The sequence below is a fragment of the Camelus dromedarius genome, chromosome 7 (assembly GCF_036321535.1).
Source record: "Camelus dromedarius isolate mCamDro1 chromosome 7, mCamDro1.pat, whole genome shotgun sequence".
Taxonomy (NCBI): Eukaryota; Metazoa; Chordata; class Mammalia; order Artiodactyla; family Camelidae; genus Camelus; species Camelus dromedarius.
Genome location: NC_087442.1, coordinates 81,069,162 through 81,091,382, shown reverse-complemented (window position 1 = coordinate 81,091,382; position 22,221 = coordinate 81,069,162). Strand labels below are relative to the sequence as shown.

Sequence of the window (22,221 nt, the reverse complement as noted above, 5' to 3'; positions counted from 1 at the left end):
GCAGAGAAAGGGTAGGGGGGGATAAATGAAAAGTAGGAAAGGAAGGAGGAATTAAAAATAGGGAGAGAGAAAGAAGGAAAAATGGAATGACAGGGAAGTGTGAACTGGTCACTTTGCAAGGCAGTGACTTTCCTGTCACTTGAGACTTTCAAACCGAGGCAGAGCAGCCTCTGTGTTAGTTTCCTATTGGTGCTGTAACAAAATATCACCTATTCAGTGGCTTAAAGCAACACAGATTTATCATCTTACAGTTCTGGAGATCAGAAGTCCAAAACGAGTCCAGAATAGCTCTCACTGGGCTAAAATCGGGCAGGACTGCTTTCCTTCTAGAGGCTTTAAGGGAAAGTCCAGTTTTCTTGCATTTTTCATCTTCTAAAAGATGCCTACATTCCTTCCTTCATTTCCATTTCCAAATCCTGCAATGATCAAGAAAGTCTCTCTCACATCACCTCACTCTGACATTGATCCTCCACACTTAAAGGCCCCCCACCACTGTGATTATACTGGGCCCACCAAGATAATCCAGGATAATCTCCTTATGTTAAGGTCGACTGATTAGCAACCTTAATTCCCTCTTGCCATGGAAGGTAACATATCCACGGGATCTGGGAATTAGGACATGGGTCTCTCTGATGGGCCAGTATCTACCCACAATGGCCTCTTATAGTCTTGAACTTCCTAGAGTGATACCAGAAGACACGTTTTTGAGTGGGTGTTGGAGAAAACGTTGTCTATTGGAGATGCTTACACTCCATGAACCCCACCATATAAACCTGTCCTGCACAGAGCCAGCCTGGCTTAAACATTGGGGTCCATTTGTGCTCAGAAGATAGCATGGTATGTCTATTTAGAGAAAATACTTGCGCATCTTTTGAGAGTAGTGATTTATAAAACACTGAACCCTGGAGTTGCTATACTAGGATCCCAAGAAGAAACACAATTTTATCCTGATGTCTGACAAAGGTCTACACCTCAGTATGAGTGTCTTGCTGTTTTTTCATTTTCCCCAACAGCTGTTTAGAATGGAATTATGTACCTTTTCCCCCCTGAACATTTTCATCCTCCTTATCAGGTAATGATTGTACCGGCTTTAGTACCACAAAATCGAGAGGGAAAAGAAGTGAGCTTGACAGTCTGGACTCCTGAGGACACAACAACCAAGGTTAACAACCATTTTTGGTTGACACGGTGTGTCTGAAGAATCTCACCAATTTAAGGACTCACTGTAGTGGATATTCTCCCAGGAATAGAAGCAAATGCAAGAAAAATCTCTTAATCTTGGGGGACGAGTTTGAAAACGAATAGCCCGTGGCCAGGGGAATTGGTGGGGGGGTGCCTTGTCTCCACTGGTCTCCTTTGCCTCTTGAGCAGTCAGAACGGAGGCAGATGATCTGGACAGTCTTTTGAGCTCTGGCTGGTGGTTTTTTTTTTTTTTTTTTTCTTTCTCATTTTTTCTACATTTCAAGTAGACAACATGCCAACATCATGGGATGAAAGAGTGGGTGGTGAGATATCAAATTCAGGTGAGATACGAATGGGTGTGAATTCCCTGAAGAAGGCTTGAAAGCAGGGGTCTTGAAGTCTCATTTAAAAGCCCCTCTTTGTGGGGCTTATCTAGGGTGGGTAGCCTAATGACCTTGTGTGAAATAGCCTGTGTGAGACCTCTTTTTTTTTTTTTTAAATCAGGATTGTTCTTGTAACTCCCAGTAGATGGACTGAACACAAAAGAACACTGAGTAATGGGGAGGAGTCACACAAGCCTGGTCAATGTTCATTTCTCTTCTTCTAGGGAAACCTTCAGCATATCAGACTGCACGCTGGAAAATACCATGCTTGATTAACCAGAAAATCATGACAGCAGAAAATTTAAGGAAAAAAATCAAGGGAAGGAAACCTAGCTGCTTATGGACACACCCTCAATTCCATAATGATTAACCCACGAAGTTTCAAAGAACTTTCTAGGCCAACCTCAGACACAAACCTGCCCGAAGGCAGGCCTTCACACAAAGTGAACCGGAGCATATGATATCTTAGTAGGACTTCAGCTTTGGAAATGTGTAAGATTAATAGGCCTGGATGATTAAAACAGCACACTGTTTACAGGCATAACTTGATCTGGGGCATACTGCTAGAAATTTTAGCAAGTACAGTGTTTCCTGCAGGACCTATCTGAACTTGAAAGTTATTCTAAGTGATTTCTCTCACTGAATCAGTAGAGGAAATGCTTTTTGTTGGGTGATGAGTAAGTCCAAAGTTGTCCTGGAGCATTCTGGGTTGTGGAGGTGGAAATCTGGACAGCCACATCCACGACTGCCCTGGAGACGGCCTCCAATGGCGACTCTGCGATGGATGAAGACTTCAGTCTTGATTGATTTTCAGGTCTTAGAGGCATTTTATGAGCCTCTCTGAATGATCGATGTCGCCCTACATACGGTTACCCAGGTATTTCGGGTTACTGCCCAGTAACCACGTCATTTGTATTTCAAGACGTCTACTTGGATCAGTAGGAGAAATGGTGGATCTGTCTTTCAGGATGGGTGGTTTTGCCAATTCTCTGTCATCCAGCTTTTTACCATTTTCATTACTAATTGTATATACATGGAAGAATTTCATTTAGATGTCTGGCCTAAAGTGGATGTCTCCAAATATATATATCTATGAATTAACCATTGGGGGAAAAGTATTGCAGAAGGCATCAAATTACCCTTGCATGATGAAATGCTAACTAGTGGAGTAACAGCAGGAGAGCTTCAGAATTAGATGTCCACAAAGAGGAAAGCAGGCAGGACAATGCATGCTTCAAGAATCAGTAGGCATTCTTCTAAAAAGTCCCATGAGGCCTTGTGGGAAGACAGATTTCCTATTTATTTGGAATCCTTGATTCTAGGAACACGTTGGGGTTTACAGCATGGATAAATGACTCAAACCCTTCCAATAAAAAAGAACACAATATGAAAACTAGCTGGAAATCACAGTTTGAAAAATGAACATCTGTAATTTAACTTTCAGCGACCACTTGGCATGTAATGACGTGGCTTTAAAATATCGGTACCTAAGGGTGGGAATTGAGATCATATCAGAATATTGATCCTCTGATTCCTTGCTCTGTACTTTGGCATGGGTGATTGGCAGTCTGAGTGCAATTCATCCTGGAATATACATGCAAATCAGTTACCACTTTCTGGACACAAGATGTTTCTATACTTCGAATTCACTGATAAATACTTAAATACTTAAATGCAAATACCTAATACTGAGGCATGATATATTCTTCTTCAGTGGATACTCAGATCACAAAGAAATATTTTCCTTTCATTCTCCTATTTGTCATTATTTATACCTAGATAATCTGGCCTTCATTTAAAAACCTGCTGCATTTACATTTGGCTCAAAATAAGGTACCATTTGAAGAACCACCTTTCACCCTCCTCATGCAGATACCTACATCCCAAAATCTATTGGTAGACACTGATTTCCTGCCAGGTATTATGAAATAATCAAAGAAATACAACATAAAGCAAATATTTACCCCCGTGGGGGAGAATGGAGCTCAGTTTTATAATGGACATTAACAAAGTCCAGGGTTTAAATTACAGATTAACAAAGGGTTCATAAGCTCAAAATTAAGTTATTCTGTTTAAAATCAATCACTGAGGCTGTCATCCTGCTTACTGCTTTGACTTCCTAACAAAGGTTTAAATGAGGACTTCATGTGTAAGTAAAGAATGTCAAGAGATCTGCTCTTTTTCAGACCTGCGTGGGCTGGAGGGGCAAACGTTTAGGCTGTTAACGTAATTAGAATGAGGAATGCTATTTTTCCAGGGAGAAAAACATCTTTACCAAAAAAAAAAAAAAAAAAAAAGAACAGAAAAAAATCCACAGAACCACTATTAATCTATTATCTGGGGGAGAAGTGGTAAGGAATAAAAGGTGGGGTACATTTAGAAAACACTAGATTCATTGATACCAGAGCCGTTCTGGAGACGCCAGGCAGGAAACCTGGAATTCCTCTAACTCTTCAGTGGTAGGTGCCGGAACTGGGGAGACGGGTCCAGAAAGACTAGGCCCTTTGCTGGCAAGATGCATTCCGATTGTGGTTTTGAAAAAAGAGCGCCGTCCTCTGTCACTCAGCCTTGTGCTGGGTCACCACGGCCGCGCTGAGCAGCTCCCCGATGGCCTCATCGTCATATCTGAGGACCTCCTTCAGGATGTGCGTCGTGTGCTGGCCGAGCAGGGGAGGCGGCCTGGCCTCTGACATCTTGAACTTACTGTATCTCACAGCTGGGCCTGTCAAAGGGGGAGGAAAGCAGGAAGCCTGTTAATGACGAACCCTAGGAAATTCATTACCCGAGCAGCCTGGGGTGTTGGCGACAGATGCCAAGAATATCACTGCCAGCTACACCCTTCCAGATGCACCAGCATTTTGGAGAGAAATGTGTTTTCCCAGGCGGCTTTTCTTGACTCAGCTTTATCCACCTGTGCAGTGGTGCTCTGACCTGGCAACCACCAGGCAGGGGGCTGCACGCACGTGCCTGCTGCGTGCCGGGTCTGTCGCAAAGACGTGCAGGTTGACTTTCTAGGTCCCAGAGAACCATGACCACAGGCACGTCGTGTCTCTCTGAAGCTGGAAATCTGACCCCAGGTAAAGGTTACCCAAACGTTTACTATTCAGCGTCTACTGTAGAGTTCCAAGATTTAGTTCAGCAGATTGCAGATGAACTAAACCTCAGCCGGGCCCTGGCTGAGACCTTTGGGTGAAAGGAGAGGTTACGTGTGTACGTTCCACTGTCAGAGAGAATTCTGTGTAGGGCTCAGCTCTTACACCTTCTAGCAGAGCCGTCTTGGACAAATTACTTAACTTCTCTGAGCCTCAAATTCTACAACTAAACTGGGTATGATGTTTACCATGCAGACTTGATATAAGGATTTAAATGAGATAACGGACAGGAAGCACTGAGTAAGCATCCTCTAACCCAAATAATGCACAATGGTGACTGTGATGACCAGTTGTCCCAGCATCTCTCTTGATGCGGGCAGTGCGAGGGGAAAAGGACATTTATCACCAGCTCTTTGCTGAGCATCGAGCCACCAGCAAACAGAGTAACTTAAGCAATGCTTTCAACAACTGTTGGAAATGGATTTTATTGCCCCCATTCTTCACGTAACGACACTAACACCCCCAAAGCTAAGGGTTTGCTCAAGGTCATGTGGCTAATAATTAATAGCACCAGGATGCAAATCCATGTTCATTCCAGCTGTCTGACGTCGAAGGCCATGTGCTTTCCATAACCTTAGCAGCCTCTTCTTGCTTCCCAGTCTCCATGGACAAGCTGGGCGGACACTAGGGAACATGCTGTTTCTACAGATTTTACCTTTGTTGCCTCATTCAATAAATGGTATTTATATTGGCTGTCCTTTATATCTCCCTTGATTAGGCTTCAGGAAAACAAATTAGATAGTCACAAGCAGACTACAAAATGGTACACTTCTAGCTCATAAGTGTTTCCAGCCTCCTCTTGATTTGGGGTGCCCCTAGGAAGAACAAATAAGACCAAAGCACATGTGGGTAGCAGACTGTCAGCAAAGCCACGACTTGCTTCAGGATCTTGGGAGAATTCCATTAATAAAAGGTAATGTTGTAGAAGCCACTGTTGATGGAGAGAGAGGACACAGATCTCCTAAAACCATCAAGCTGCACCTTTGTGTAACACATACCACCCATGACAGATAAATGGCAACTTCCAATGGATGCCCAAAGTTACCCTCCTCTGAAGCTTAGGGAAACTCTTTTTTTTTTTGTCCCTTCTCACACTTCCTTTCAAATGCCCCAGCGCATGACTGTTTTTCACGGGTTGGTCCCTGTGCAGGAAAGGAGCACAGATCGGGAGGCAGTGTCCCCTACTCTCGAGAAAAGCTGATAATCTGGTGCTTTAGGGATGTGTTCCTTACTCGTGGCTATCTCGGAACTCGGTTCTGTCTTGACATTAACCATAGCTTTTAATCTAAATCCGAAACTTGTCTTTCGAATGAAGACCCTGCGGAGGGAATACAAGGCTGAAGGCAAAGCCATGTGACTTCTTCCTAACTGAATGACCCAAAGCGAGACTTCCCACTGGAAAATAGCCACTTGACTATAGAAGAACCCGGGCTGAGACACAGCTCCCACTGCTACCATTGCTGCTGCTCCCAGGCGTGGTATCAGCCGTGGAAGCTACCACTTCCTAAGACTCTGGGATGTGTCGGCCCCTGGGCCAAAGGGTTTACTGCATCGTCTTGTGTAATCCTCACAGCAATCCCGTGTGAATGTTGATGGTAAAGGAGGGTTACAGTAAAAGGGTTACAGTTAAGGATCAGGTTAGGAAATAAGAGTAACGTGTCTGATATCACACAGGTAGGAAGAGTCAGTTTCCAAGTCCAGGTCTGTTGGGTTCAGGAGCTTGGACTCCTGTTAAAAAAAATAATTTGTTGAGGTGAAATTCACATCACATAAAATTCACCATTTTCAAGTGAACTATTCTGTGGCATTTAGTACATGGGCAATGCTGGGCCCCTCCCACCTCCACCTAGTTCCAAAATTTCCATCACTCCAGAGGAAAACCCTCATCTGACAAGCAGTTTCTCTCAATTCCCCTCTCCACCCCCCAACTCCCTGGTAACCACTAACCTTCTTTCTGTCTCTGTGGATTTACTGAACCCAGAGGCTTGACAATGATCAACGTGATCATTCAACATGTAACCTGTAGTGCCTGGCTTCCTTCACTTAGCATAATGTTTCTGAGATTCACCCACGTCATGGTACTGTGGTTTTGGCACTAAGAACTTGGACATCTAACCTCCATGCAGTGATGGTTTGAGGGAACTCTTCAGTCCGGCCATAGGAAAGGGCAGCTCAACGTGTCTCACCCCCACGGGGCAACATCCTTTCCTGGCAGCTTCCAGATCTGCACCGAGCACTATGTGATACCAGTTTGAGATGAAGAGTATTTAACACTTGAGAAATCTTAAGGAATTTAGGTTGGGAGAATGGTATGACTTGGTAATTTTTAGACTTGCTAGGATAAAGACACCTGGAAGAGACTATATATTTGGAAAGCTTATGCTTCGCTCAATAAATCTATGTTACCGAGTAAGCCATCTCACAGTTTAAGAAATCGTATGTACTTATCCATATGCCCCTTCAGAAACCAGGTGTTTTGCGTATGATTGATTTTTAGAAAGATTTTTGAAGGTTTGTCCATGTAATTTAAGATCAGTATGGTGCATGTAACTGTACTGTACTGGCAATTTTCAAATTGTAATTTCCTATTCATTTCTTAAATACACGAGCACCTTTATCTGTGGGGGATGCTTTCTAAGACCCCAGTGGATGCCTAAAACTACAGACAGTACTGAACCCTGGGTATACTGTTTTTTTCTATACATACATGCTTATGATAAAGATTAACTTATAAATGAGGCACAGTGATTAACAACAATAAAGTAATAAAATAGAATAATGATAGCGATATACTGTGATAAAAGTTATGTGAAGGTGGTCTCTCTCAAAATACCTCATGGTCCACACTGAATGCCTTTTCCATCTTAACTAAGCACTGATCACACACTGTGGCCTCAACTTTGGCCACTTGAGGTGCAACAGCAAAACCAGCACGAATTTCTTTTTCCCTCTTCACAAGTTCACAGAGAGAGGATTGGCTTTTACCGTAGATCTTAGCAACCACAGTAGACGGTTTATTTTTCTTTCCTTATTGAGAACGTTCACCTTTTCACTTAACAGAAGCGCTTTCCAGCTTCTCTTCGGCGTATCTGAATCGCCAGCATCACCAGTCTCCATAAATGACAGATGCTGGAGAGGCTGTGGAGCAAAGGGGACCCTCTGACACTGCTGGTGGGAATGCAGTTTGGTGCAGCCACTGTGGAAAACAGGATGGAGATTCCTCAAAAGACTAGGAATAGACTTACCATATGACCCAGGAATCCCGCTCCTGGGCATATATCCAGAAGGAACCCTACTTCAAAAAGACACCTGCACTCCAGTGTTCATAGCAGCACTATTTACAATAGCCAAGAAATGGAAACAGCCTAAATGTCCATCAACAGATGACTCTGGGGCCATTACTAAGTAAACTCAGGGTTACCTGAGCACAAGCGGGGCCACTGACAGGCAGTCTACCTGATCACCTAGATGGCTGCTCAGTGACTAACGGGATGGATACACCGGACAGAGGGATGACTCACGGAAGCGGGATGGCAGGAGATCTCATCACTCCACTCAGAACTGAACACAGTTTAAAACTTACGAGGGGGCCCTGTACCCTATAGCTCATGCTTAGCATGCCTGAGATCCTGGGTTCAATCCCCAGCACCTCCTCTAAAAAAATAAATAAATAAATAAACCTAATTACCTCCCTCTCCTCCTCCCTCCCCCCAACACAAAATCTAAAAAAAATTTTTTGAAGTATGAATTATTTATTTCTAGAATTTTCTATGTAATATTTTCAGACCATGGTTGACCACAAGTACCTGAAACCGTGGAAAGTGAAACCAAGGAGACGGAATACGGTGAAGTACTGTTTTGCTATATGGTTTATGAAAAAACAAAAAATTACAGTCTCTTAAAAGTCTATGTATATATGTGAAGTGGGACAAATAAAGCAATATTCAGATCCCAGAAAAAGCTCATGAGTCAATTGAAATCTGTCCTTGTGGCCCTGTGTGATAATCCTATGTGCCTGGGACATCCTGCCCAGTCTGGGCTTTGCACAAAGGGAACACAAGATTCTTAAAAATATATTTGTTTCAAGAAGTAGAAAATGTTTGACATAATTATTTACATGTAAGGTCCAGAAAGAATGAATAATCTGATTTTCTATTTAAAAAAAAAAAAAGATGAGCAGATAAGTCACATGTTCTTAAATTACTTTTTGGCAAAGCAACATCTACGTTCGCATATGCTTTCAAGTACTTGAAAGCTGTGTGATCTTGAGAATTCTTAAAGTCCCCTGAGCCTCGGTCTACACATTTCTAAAATGAGGTTGACAGTACCTATGGACGGTCGGTTTGCACATTTGGGTAATATTCAACATCAGTAATAACAAAAAAATGCATAAGATGCAATTTAGTTTAAACTAGCAAATCTTGTGGATATCTGAGTTAGTGTGTAAGAAGTCTGTGACCAGTAGGAAGGCATCCCTCTGGAGGGAGATTTTTCAGCTAAAAATCAAGTTTTTAAAGTGTTTACACACTTGGATGGAGAAATCCTGCTTTGAAGTTTTTTCTATGGATGTAATCAGGAATGCTGACAAATATTATAGGCAAGGATCTATACAAATTTCCATATCTACTTACGACTCTTAATATCTCTCTCTCCCACAAGGCTTTTTAACATATAGCCAGTGAGGGTTCTTTGTGTCGGATTCTGTATTTAAAAAAAAAAAAAAATTCCATCTGCTCTTAGCTTCCAAATGTTACCTTATTAGAAGTAGGTGTTTAGCAATCATTCCCTCATACACTGCCCTCATAGGCCTGTCTCCAACCTCTTCCTTCCAGATAAAGAGGTCAAAGAGTTATCATGTTGAAAAAATTGGGAAAATATGTCCAAAACTTGGGCAGTGATGAAATAAATGTCTGTACATCTAAATGATGGCAAACTGTACTATATTTTCAAGTTGTCTATTTTGGGGCTTTGAACATACATATTGCCTTCACTCTCTCCTGATAAACCACTGAAATAAAAGTACAGACGTTAAACAAGCTGACATACATCTTCATTCTAGAGAAGGAAGAGGGGCAGCATCACTAGTGAGTGAGGTATTTCAACAACTTTCCAAATGACACAGATGGCATCAGGTCGATGGGTTAAAGAAACAGAGAAAGCCGAAGTACAGGACGCTCTACAAGGAGACTGAGGGGAAGTGGATGCCACTGGTCCATTTCACCCCCCAAGAGCCTCTTTCCTCAAAATCAGTGGTTAAGAAAGAGACAGATCTTGGATAGAAGTAAGACTGAAAGCAGAAAGATGAAATGCCTCAATATAGACTAGTCTCACTGGTTTCTACTGGAAACTACAAGAAAGTGAAGCTTGCTTTCAAATTTCTAAATGGAAATGATGTTAAACCTAGAACTGTACGCATATCAGGTCAAGTGATTAATCAGATATGAAGGTATTTTCAACCTTTCAAAGATTAAGTAAGTTCAAGCATGTTTCTAGAGACTGGCTCCAGTAAAACACTGGAGTAAATGAAAGAAGAAGAAACTCTTGGTACACAGTGAGAACCAACCAAGAAGGGGGCAGGGAAGGGAGGTCCCAGGATGAGAGTCTGGACAAGGCAGAGATGGAGCAGGACAGAGGTTTCCAAAGGGGAGACTCAGGAGGCAAACAGAGCCTTAACTGCGTAATTAGTATAACTGAAAAGCTGGAAAAGTGTAATAATGAGAAAAAGTTACATATGTAAGAAAAAATGAAGAATCAGAAACTCTAGGGAAGAAAAGCCAAAATTGCCTAAGAAAATCAACGTCTGTGATGGTCGTGGACTCTGCTTTTTATCTGCATTGTCTCCCTGGACTTTTCAGTTTATAAAACAGAGACCATTATAACCCTCATTTTACAGATCAGAAGATTGAGACCCTTTAAAGGATGACTTTGTCTAAGGTTTCCCAGCTAAATAAGTGACAGACCCAAGACAAGATCTCCATGTCAGACTCCGTGGTACATGCTCTGTCACTCAATAGGCATGTGTTGAACCAATTATTGCTAACGATGAAAGATACGGGAATAAATACTGTCTGTGTCATTTTAATTCATTCATTCATCCACTAATTTAGTCTACATATAATTTCTGAGTATCTATCCCTGTGTCCAGACCTAGATTATATGATCTAGACACATATTAGCAAACAAAACACACTAGACCCTACTCTCATGGAACTTACATTCTGATTTGGAAGGTAGACAATAAACAAATAGGCAAACAAATCCATAAACAGTTTTAATTTGATAGAAATTCTTAAATGGTTAAAAACCTAGCTGAAAAGAGGAGACTGTTGTAGGCACAGTGGGGAGGAGCCATGAGGTAGCAAAGGACTGCTCTAAATGGGATGTTCAGAGAAGACCAGACCAATTAGATGATCCTTAAGCTGATCTATGAATACAATTAGTGGAGGCAAGAAGACTCCAGGCAGTGTGAACAGGCTTGATGTTCAAGGAACTGAAAAACAGTTCCAGTGTAGCTAGAACATCATGGGATGCTTTCTAGATGAAGTTGGAGGGAGAGGCTACGGCAGTCAAGTTGGATCTTGTTCTGAGTTCACCAGGAAGCCACTGGGGCTTTAAGCAGAGCGGGGGCAAGACTTAAATACTCCCGTGACTAGGCAGAGAATGCGATGAGATGAGTTTGGAGGCTGTTGTGGGAAGATTGGAGGAGATGATGGTGGCCTAAACTAGGAGGGCGCCTACAGCATTTGAGAAAAGCTGGATGTGTTTGAGAGATGTTCTGGTTATAGAGCATGAGAGGGCTTGCTGATTGAGCATAAGGCCCAAGGGCACTGGGTGAGGGAGAGAGAAAGATCAAAGGAGAGCTCCCTCCCGTTTCTGAGTTGAATAACTGGTGGGGCCATTTACCAGATGGGGAAGACCGAATGGATTGCAGGGACAAGTTTGGGTGGATGTAGAAAACAAATGCTTTTTTGAACATGCTGTTCGAGATGCCAAGGAGATATCCAAGGAGAGAAGTCTATGGGCCTTTAGCTATGCAAGTCTGGAATTCAGGGAAGAGTTTTGACCAGGATATGTACATTCAGAGGTCATTTACCATCTAAATGCCTTCATTCCAAAGCAATATATTTCCAAGGCAATTGTATTTCTTCCAACACCCCTGATGCTGAGATTTTAAATAAGTTGTTCAGGCAGCTTTTTTCCTTTTATCTAAGTTCTACATCAAAATTTATTGGATCAAATGTTTTGTGTCCACAGGAAGCAAATTAAATGAATGAAAAATTAATCTGTATAGCTCATAAGTTGGGAGATAAATGCATTTCTTTAAAAGAGGAATTTTTGGCCTTAAACAGACAAATCTCCATTGACTCGAGGGTAGAAATTAGGACAACTTTAGTTTTAAGAGAACTGTGGACTTTGCGCCCCACAGAAAGAGGCAGAGAAGGAAACTGAGAGTTCTCTGAGACCGAGTCATAGCCACTCGGAGATAAACTGAGGTGTGGATGTTTTTCCTCTGCATTAGTAAAGGCAGTCACACCAAAAAAAAAAAAAAAAAAAGTACACCACAGCGCTCTCCAGCACATCAGCTGGTACCACACCTGGAACCCCAAGCCCTTGTCCTAGGCGTCTACCTCGTCTAACCAATGGGGGGCCCAGCCCTGAGTCTCCTTCCAGCCCTCACCAGGAAGGGGGCTGTTTGGCACGGTTTGTGGGTTAGATCGATCTCTCCATGAGGACGGTGTTCCTGTGAATTGCCCTTGGTCCCCTCAGGGACAGTCTGTCGGATTCTAGGAAAACGACTATACTTTTCACCTCAACTTCTGCGCATGCCCGTTCCTGGGAGGCAGAGCTCGTAAGCCTCTGGGCAGACAGAGGTCAAGAGCTGGAGGCGGACAAAATACAAAGGCAGATGAGGAGGAGCCCCGCCCCAGTCTCTAGGGCATACATGATGCCACTGGCAACGACTACTTAGTGAGTCCTTACTGTCTACCAGGCCCAGAGCTAAGCGTTTTACATTTGTTGCCTAATTCGACCCTCACAATAACCTTAGACAGTTTTTGCATTTATAAGTGCATTTGGTTCCTATATCACAAAAGAGGAGCAGACAGCTCAGAGAGGTTATGAAATGAGTACAGAAGCTCACAGCAGGTGCACATGTAGATCTGCTGACTGCATAGCCCTTGTCTTTGAGATGTGACATAGCAGGGTGGTTAAGAGCGTGGGTTCAGGGTAATTTATCACCTGTGCCTCAGTATTTTTCTCTGTAAAATGGGGATGATAATGGTACCGACCATATAAAGTTGTGAGGATTCTAAAAAATTCTTAGCACAGTACCGGAAACACAGTAAGCACTGAATACCCGCCAGCTGCTGTTATCTTCCCTTCTCGGCAGCGGTGCATACCTTAGCCACTCAGATTCCTTAAGTGGAGCCTGGTCACCTGCTAATTTCGGACCTAGACTTCCCAGAACATTAACAAGTTAGTTGCACTGGACATTTGCAGCAGCAAGTTGGGGATGGAAGTTTTAAGTTTTAAAAATCTTTGGCAGTCAAGGATATGATTATTTAAAGGAAAATGGAGGAAGGAGACTTTCCTTAAGTACATGTTATGTGACAAGCACTTTTCAAAAGTATATTTCATTTATTCCTCACGGCCACCCCTTGCAATAGGTATGTCTTCGTCTTCCTGCAGATAACAAAAGGGAGGTTAAGGGTGGTCAGAGGATTACTCAGGTCACCTGAGAAGTACGGACATCTTGTCTCTAACAGCATCATAACATACATCGGAAATTAATTTGAGACTGTCTTGAAATTTAACAAGTTATGTTAAAAGGAACTTTAGAAACACAAGCTGTATTTTACTTAACAGCACCTTCTATGTGCCGCTTTACATATTTGTATGAAATGTGCTTTACGTATTTAATTCATTCAGCCTTTGGATAAGGTCAGAAGGTCCTCCTGTCATCTCTACAAACAGGGAAAACTGTGAGACACAGCAGGGAAGTCCCTTGCTCAGGGTCACAAAGCTAAAAGGTGCAGAGCCAGGATCCAAACACAGAGAATCTTGCTCCAACTCCCAAATCTTGGCCAATGGGCCATGCTGCTTCCCAGGCAAAGGGAAAGAGCAAAAGAAGAGAGAATTCTCTAAGTTTGAAAATAAACTCAGGGGTCTTGGAGGAGAACATGCCAAGGACAGCTTCAGATTTTATCTTCTGACAGTCTGTTCTCCCTGCCTTTCTAGAGCACAATTCTACCAGATTTCTTACTCATTACTACCTCATCTTTTCAAATTCATTTGTCATATGCCACCTGTTTCTTTGTAGGAAGTCCTGGAAACACCGCACCATCGATATATTCTGATTTCTCAGGTTTCTGAGCCAGGCGATGCTTTCCTGAAGCCCTCCTCTCTACCCACCCTGAAAGGACAGAAGCCTTCACTGTGGAAAGTTCTCTGGATCAAGGCGCAGGGAGGGCCCAGTTGCTGGTGTGCCAGACAATTCCTCAGACTAGCCCTATAGTGTTTTCCATCTGTGGTTTGAGGTCCGTCAGTAACAAGACCCTGACTATTTTGTCTCATCGCCATTTAGAAACCTTCCATGATCCTCTCAGGCTGAAAAGGGAATCTGCCCAATCTACGCAAACGTCCCAAACTCCTCTAACGATACACAGGGTCTGAGCTACGTTTCCACAATCCAGACCAACTTAATAATGTAAACAGTTGCAGGAAACAGAGGTAGCCAAAAACATGTGGGAAACCATAATGAATATTCAAGTGATGGGAACATAATATCACATCATCACGAGGGAAGGGATCCGAACAGTCCTTTTTTTCCAGAACTGTGTGCACCTCTCCTCTTGGTGATGTGTTTCTACAGCGTTGAAACAGCTTATTGCTCAGCCTCACAGCAAACTGGCAGATGACCAACACTGAGGTTAAATTAATTAATGTAGCCGGCTGGCCCGATCATAGTGGAAGAAAGAATGAATAAAATTAAAACGAAGTCTGTGGGTCTTTTCGTTTATTTTTTTTTTAATGTCAGATATGGGTGTCACCTTTTTAAAAAAATATCAAGGATACTTAAAAGCAAACATCTGTTTTATAATATATGGAATGCTATATCAAATGTTTTTATTTTGACTAGCCCATTGCTAAGATATACTGTAGACACCATTTAATCTTCAAGGCTTACTAGTGTAACAAGAAGCAAACTGCACTTCGTTGAAAATGATGATAGCTCCAGGACCAAGTTATCTCCCAATCTCCCTTCCAGTGCTTGAACTCATCATAACAATAACAATCTTTTTTTATATGGTGCCTCTCAGCCATAGCATCCAAGGCACCAAATGAAAGCATACAGTTAGAACACATTCAACCCATTACATGCAAGATAAAAAGAGATAAAGCCACTGAAACTAGCACGGAATGGTGGGAAAAGGCTATCGAGAAGAAAAGTGGCTCTGGACATCTTTAAGAGAAGAACTCAACCTATGGCAATGCCTATGTGGCTGAGCATCCCAGAAACTCAAGGCGGCACATGGTACGTTCCACCAGCGTGGACGAGTACCCAAGTCTCACCCAGAGTTCCGAGATGCCGTTTATCACTGCTGCCATAACACATTTTAATTCATCATTTTCTGGCTTGATAAAGAGTGCCTCAAGTCCCACTACCTACAAGGCATGAGAATATTTTTCAACTATGTCTACGGCCCTGTGGTAGTCATCAGTGTTCATCAAACTTCCAGTGTCCACCATCCAGGAGCATATGATAGCATTCCATGTCCTGCCCCCTGTGAAGTTGGGTGAGGCCATGTGACTGGCCAACAAATCGTGAATGGATGGGATGTGGATGTTCCCGGCCAGAACACTCAGTTGCTGATGTAAGAGCCTCTAGGTCCCTCTGGTATAGCAACTTGGCAGCGTCTGAGATGGTGGCTACTCCACCAGACCAGCCCGGGGCCCTTTCAAACCATGATGGACATGGAGTGCAAGCAAGTCATCTATCTGTTGTTTTAAGCCAGTGCTATTCGGGGGTTGTTACTGCAACATACCCTCGTCCATGGAAGCTAGTTATATGCCTCGATTTTCATGGAGGGACTTCTGTGTCTGGATCAGAGGAGGGGCTCGTCAGTCTAGGCCCTCAGCACTCCTTTAAAAAGCATTCAGTTCGGATGTTCCAGATACTTTGAAACTCTCATTTTGTGTGTAGCCCATTTTGACCAGTGGAATGATGACAACAGCTATCATTTATTGAGTACTTGCATGTGTTAGGCATTTGGTTGAATGTTTTTCATCTATTACCTTGTTTTATAGGCTAAATGGCTTTAAAAAGAAGGATGATTATTATGTCATTTGATCAACAAGGGAAGTGGGGTTAAGTAACGTTATCGAAACTACACAGCCAGTCAACTGAAGAATTTTGTTAGAATGTAGGTTGGCTAAATACAAAGTGCATGCTCGTTAACACTAGGATATATTTCCTCTCTGCATAATGTGGAAGAAAATCTGTTCTCATATCAGTGGCTGAATAAATACCATTCTTTGGCAGATGGTGTTATAAAGCAGTACCGTATTATAAATACTTATATATTTCATGATTGCTAATCCATTAAGGCATTTATCTTTCATTTGAAAAAGAAACAGGGTAGCTTGTATTTGATTTATCTATCTTGTTCCAACCCACTGAAATGTCATAGTAGATTATCCATTTCCTGCTGGAAAAATATATGGCCTGTAAGGAAATGCTATCCATATTCATTAGCAAACATGCCATCTTCCCCTCAAAGTAGGCTACCCAAACTTTCAGCTGAGGTCTCTGAAAAATGTCGGCCTGGAAAAAGCTCTCCCCTGAACGCTTCTTTCCAACATTTATGTTTGCTTCTAATTATTTTCAACACTTCGGAAAATGCTAGGAAGGGTGAAGAAACACCTTGCTGACAATGTGCTCTTTGCCAAAATAATCAATTCTCCAGTTTCTCGGCCTTCTAAAATTCTAATACTTAATACAAGCTCTTTGGGCACCTTCCCAAGAGTTTGTTTGGTTCGACTTCTCCATGGAAAACAAAATTGGTTCAGCTGAGGTCTGTAGCCAGAACATTTTAAGCTTCATAGACCTTCAAAGCAGTGACCGTCTCCTCACCTCCTCTGCCTCTGTGCTCCATTAAGGAAGATACCGGAAGAAGTTTCCAGGCTGAGAAGCTAGATTGCATTTTCAGCTCAATTTTGAGAGGAGGAACTGAACGGAGCCGGAGCAGGTGGTTATTTGTGGCTCTTACCTCAAATGAGCTTTGAAAAGTTCTTCTGTAAACCTTTGAAGGTCTTTTGTAATTGAATACACTTGCCTGTGCATCTTAATCTTTTATCTTAAAGGAATCAGTCTTGTATTTTCCATCTTCTTTTCTTTTCCAAGAGTCTGAGATCCCATCAGTCACAATCACAGCCCCAGCAGGTAGAGGATCAAGAAAATGAGGCCCTGAAATTTGCTGCTGGGAAGACAGAGACGTGTTCATTCTTTGCCTCAAGAATAGGACCTTTGTTTTCTTCTTTCACTTTCTCCTTCGGTCCAGATGGAGAGATTTTAGGAGAAGGTCCTTTCCCTCTATGCCCCTCTGTCCGCTTTGGCATCAGCAGCCTTTCAGTAACAGCGTCCTGATCCTCAGCCTTGCCTCTGAGACCTTGCTATGCCAGTGGTCCTGTCTCTGAGATGCCTCTCACACCTCCCCACCCTTCTGGTCTTTCCCGCTACCTCCCTGGCCTCGGAAAGAGGAGGACCACTTGTCCAGTGGTTTTCTCCAGCGGCTCCCTCCAGGCAAACTGCCCTCGTTCTGCCCTGGACCCGATGCTGTGTGGGTCCCTGTGCCCACCTGTGCATCTCAGGTTAGGCATCCTCAAGCCTGCCTTACTCTGAAAGTTCTGTTCAGGCTGACTCAATGTTGAGCCATTCTTCCTCACAGTGCAGAGGAACACCTCTCTTCTCTGACCCCCTATAACATTTACTCTGCTTCTCCCTTACGGTGTATCCCCATTTCTCATAGTATTGCCTCTTGTGATCTTTTTTGAGGCCAGAATCAATGTTTTGCTCATCTTCCATCCCCCACTGTACCTGCTACATGGTGAGTGTTCAACTGCTGGAAGTATGAGATCAAAAACGAATATATTCCTAGATTAGGAAGTGAGGCCACAAGAAATACATGAAATACAGAAGGAAAGGGATGTTAAAGCTTGCAAGTTAATGTATTTTGCCCCAAATTTCTAAATGGAGACATCTTGACTCTTCTCTTTCTCTCAGTGCCCCCATATCCAACCCACTGGCAAATCCTTTTGGTTCTACCTATGGAATCCAACCCCTTTTTACAACCAGCCTGGTCCAAGCCACCATCCTGTCTTGCCTGGATTTCTGTCTCCCTACCAGGCCCCCCTGCCTGCATGCTTCCCTGCAGTGTATTCTCAACAAGGCAGCTGGAGTCACTCTTTAGTAATGGAAGTCAGATCAAGTCTCTCCTCTGCTCTAAATTCTGCAGAGCTTTCCCTGTTGGACTGTTGACAACAGGCTCTGAGATTCCACCTGATCCACCAACCTCCTCGATAAGCGGCCGCCCTGTGTTCTCCCCTTCCGCCCTCCTCGCCTCACTCAGCCTGCCTCACTGCACTGGCTTTCTTGTTCCTGCTTCACCAGGCACGCTCATCCTCAGGGACTTTGCTCCAGCTCTTCCCTCTTCCCTCTTCCGTCTCCCCTCTGCTTGGAACAATTTTCCTTCTGATATCTACATAGATCGTTTTGTCCATAAATCCTTCAAGTCTTCGCTCAGTGAGGGCTACCATAACCAACCACCACATTTAACATTTCAACTGGCCACTCTGACCCTGCCACTTCTAATTCCCTTTACTCTGCTCTGCTTTTTCTTTTTCCATAGTACTTTTCAAATATGTCTACCATTCTTAGTCCGCCTCTGATAGAATAGATGCTCTCTAATGGCAGGGAGCTGCATATCCGTTTTCCTCAACAAATATTTGCTGAGTATGAATGAATGAATAAGTGAATGAATAATTTAGCCCAACTGAGTCTTGCGTTCAGTTCGCACGTTTCTAAAACAGTGAAACTCAAAGTGTTCATACCCTCAGACCTCAAGATTCCAGCAAAATAAATCTTGGCAAACAGACCCCCAAAACAAGGTGAAGCGCTGTTATTGACTATGAACCAAAATACTCACGTGTAAACAGAAAAGCAGTCAACGCAGTGAGTCTGTTCTCACTGCACAGAAATGCAACGTGCACCTATGCTCCCCATGAGCACGGACACCTGCAATGCTCTGAAGGAGAGGTGTCCCGGCAGCTGTGTGGCATCTCTGATTATAGAAATTACAGACTGGGTGAAAAAAGGGTGTTCAGGAGAATTTTTAAGCTCCACGAGGGCAGGAACTGTATCTGTTTCCTTTGCGCTGTGTGTTTAGAAGCCAGTAAATGGGGAAGCTCCATACATATTTGTTACATGAATGAAGAAAAAGGATCCCTATCATTCTCAGAAAACGAAGCAGTGAGGGGAGGGGATAGCTCAGTGGTCAAGTGCGTACTCAGCACGCACGAGGTCCTGGGTTCAATCCCTAGTACCCCCATTTTAAAAAAATTAAATAGAAATAAAAATAAATAAATAAAACTCATTATTACCCCCTTAGCCCAAAATAATAAAATAAAATAAAGAAATAAAATAAGACAGGAAAAAGTAATTTTACTATTCACACAAAGGAAGGAAGGGTTTACCACCCAGATGATGGTACAATTATATCACATTTTACCTTAATTTGTTTAGAAGGTAATTTTTATCAATAATATGTAGGACTCTAGGAACAATGCAAAATAGCTCAGAAAACATTGTCAGATTTTTTTTTTAAATGCTTATTATTACTTCTTAGAAGGACATTAAGTTCTTTTGGATTTTTCATGACTTTCTCTGTTTGGAAAATATGTCTTGGTTTTTATTTAATGAGCCTATACTTTTCACAGTTGTACATTAATTTAATTTTGTTTCCCATGTTTCTTTCTGCTAGTGGGTATTGTGAATTTTGCATAACAATAATATACGTCTGTTGTGGTATAGAGACACTTTCCTATTTATTGTTTCTTCTCTTTCCCACATTCTCCTTATTAGCTTTGTAGATTCCTGCTTATAAAATCCCCTGCTGACTCTCTTGCACATTAATTCTGTGGTGATTCTTTCCTAGTATCTTTTGAATTATTTAAAATATTTAACACAGGCGGTAAAAAGGGTTGAGAACTATTGAATGTCTGAAGTGCTGTCTTAATCTGCACAGATTTATTGTAAATTTGAAGATGGTCATTCACTTTTTCATGTATTAACTACATGCACAAGGAATATTCTTCCCCCTCCTGGAGCTCTTTGTACAGTTTCCAAGGACACCAACTTGGTTCTCTTCCTCCGCTAAGAGTACAGCTGGCTATTGTCTATGAAATGCGTTACGGTACCCTCGGTCCACGCTAAGTGGAGAGACATTCTTTCCACATTGGAACTTCATTAATTTTGCCTGAGTAGCAATGCAGCTTAAGTAAATGAAAAATATGGAACATGTCATTTCTTACAAATAAATGAAAATAGGCCAGAGATGTCTTGTGAATCCATAGCAAACTTACTTAATAATATACACAAGTGGATTATAATTAGTAAATCAGTTATTTGCCCACAAATGGGACTTATTCTGTGTTTCAGTGTGCTTATTTTTAGGAGTAGTTGAAACATTTCCTGTGTAATCATAGTTAAGCCAATAATTTGTTCAGGGATTTTTTTTTTTAACCAGATAGCACAAAGATAAACCTCAAAATGATCATCTAAACATTTAAATGGTCATATATTTCAAATTAATGAGAACCAAATTTTAAATGTGACTGTTCTTAGATCTCTAAGTTCACGAGGTCCATAAAACCAGAAGACCTGGTCCCAGATAATGACTTGTAGATTATCATGAGTAAGAAAGTTCTTGATGAGCAGTGATACAGGGATAATTTGCCATCTGTATCGTTTAAAAAAATATGAAAATAAGAAATACCCTAATTAAAAAGTTTCTTCAAGACATTTTGAATCCTACGAAAGAAAAAGTCTAAACAATAATGGTTATTAGTTTGAGTCCTCCCTGGATTAAAATATCCCTGAAAGTTTTTGTACCTTAAAATTGCATGAAGAGAATTGTTAAAATGGCCATCCTACCCAAAGCAATCTACAGATTCAATGCAATCCCCATCAAACTACCCAGGACATTTTTCACAGAACTAGAACAAATAATCCTAAAATTTACGTGAAATCACAAAATACCCAAAATTGCCAAAGCAATTCTTAGGAAAAAGAACAAAGCAAGAAGCATGATCCAAACTTCAGACAATACTACAAAGCTACAGTAATCAAATCAGTGTGGTAATGGCACAAAAATAGGCATATGGATCAATGGTGCAGAATAGAAAGCCCAGAAATAAACCTACAGTCAATTAATCTTTGACAAAGGAGGCAAGAATATGATGGAGAAAAGACATTCTCTTTGGGAAGTGGTATTGGGAAATCTGGAAAGCTGCATGTAAATCAATGAAGTTAGAACACTCCCTCACACCATACACGATAATAAACTCATAGTGGCTTAAAGACTCAAACATAAGCCAGGACACCATAAATCTCCTAGAGGAGAACAAAGGAAAAACATTCTCTAACATAAGTCTTAGCAATGTTTTCCTAGGTCAGTCTATCAAAGCAATGGAAATAAAAGCAAAAATAAACAAATGGGACCCAATCAAGTTTATAAGCTTTTGCATAACAAAGGAAACCACAAATAAAACAAAAAGATAACCTATGGACAGGGATAAAATATTTGCAAATGATGCAACTTACAAGGTTTAGTCTCCAGAATATACAAACAACTCATGCAACTCAATAACAACAACAACAACAAAAAAAAAACAACCCAGTCCAAAAATGGGCAGAAGACCTAAAATAGACATTTCTTCAAAGAAGATAAACAGATGGCCAACAGGCACATGAAAGTGTGCCCAATATTGCTAATTATCAGAGAAATGCCAATCAAAACTACAGTAATGTATCACCTCACACCAGTCAGAATGGCCATCATTAAAAAGTCCACAAACAGTAAATGCTGGAGAGGGTGTGAAGAAAAGGGAACCCTCCTGCACTGTTGGTGGGAATGTAATTTGGTGCAGCCACTGTGGAAAACAGTATGGAGATTCCTTAAAAAAACTAAAAATAGACTTACCCTATGATCTAGCAATTCCACTCCTGGGCACTTATCTGGAGAAAACACTAATTCAAAAAGATACATGCACCCCAATGTTCACAGCAGCACTATTTACAACAGCCAAGGCAAGGAAACAACCTAAATGTCCATCAATAGATGACTGGATAAATAAGATATGGTATATTTCTACAATGGAATACTACTCCGTCATAAAAAAGAATGAAATAATTCCATTTGCAGCAACATAGATGGACCTAGAGATTA

The 22,221-nt window shown here is 41.8% G+C and overlaps 1 protein-coding gene across 3 annotated transcripts in view; it reads right to left on the bottom strand.

The window, feature by feature from the left end:
• Window positions 1–1,411: 1,411 nt before the first annotated feature.
• Window positions 1,412–22,221, bottom strand: part of SUGCT (succinyl-CoA:glutarate-CoA transferase) — a 553,331-nt gene continuing 532,521 nt past the window's right edge. For 2 of the 3 annotated variants that reach the window (XM_064487718.1, XM_064487721.1), the window contains one exon: window positions 1,412–4,287. In XM_064487718.1, coding sequence (XP_064343788.1) covers window positions 4,124–4,287 — 164 coding nt within the window. In that variant the 3' untranslated portion in view covers window positions 1,412–4,123. Of the gene's footprint in view, window positions 4,288–7,755; window positions 7,914–22,221 lie in introns of those variants that run through there. The other variant, XM_064487719.1, reaches the window with a different exon arrangement.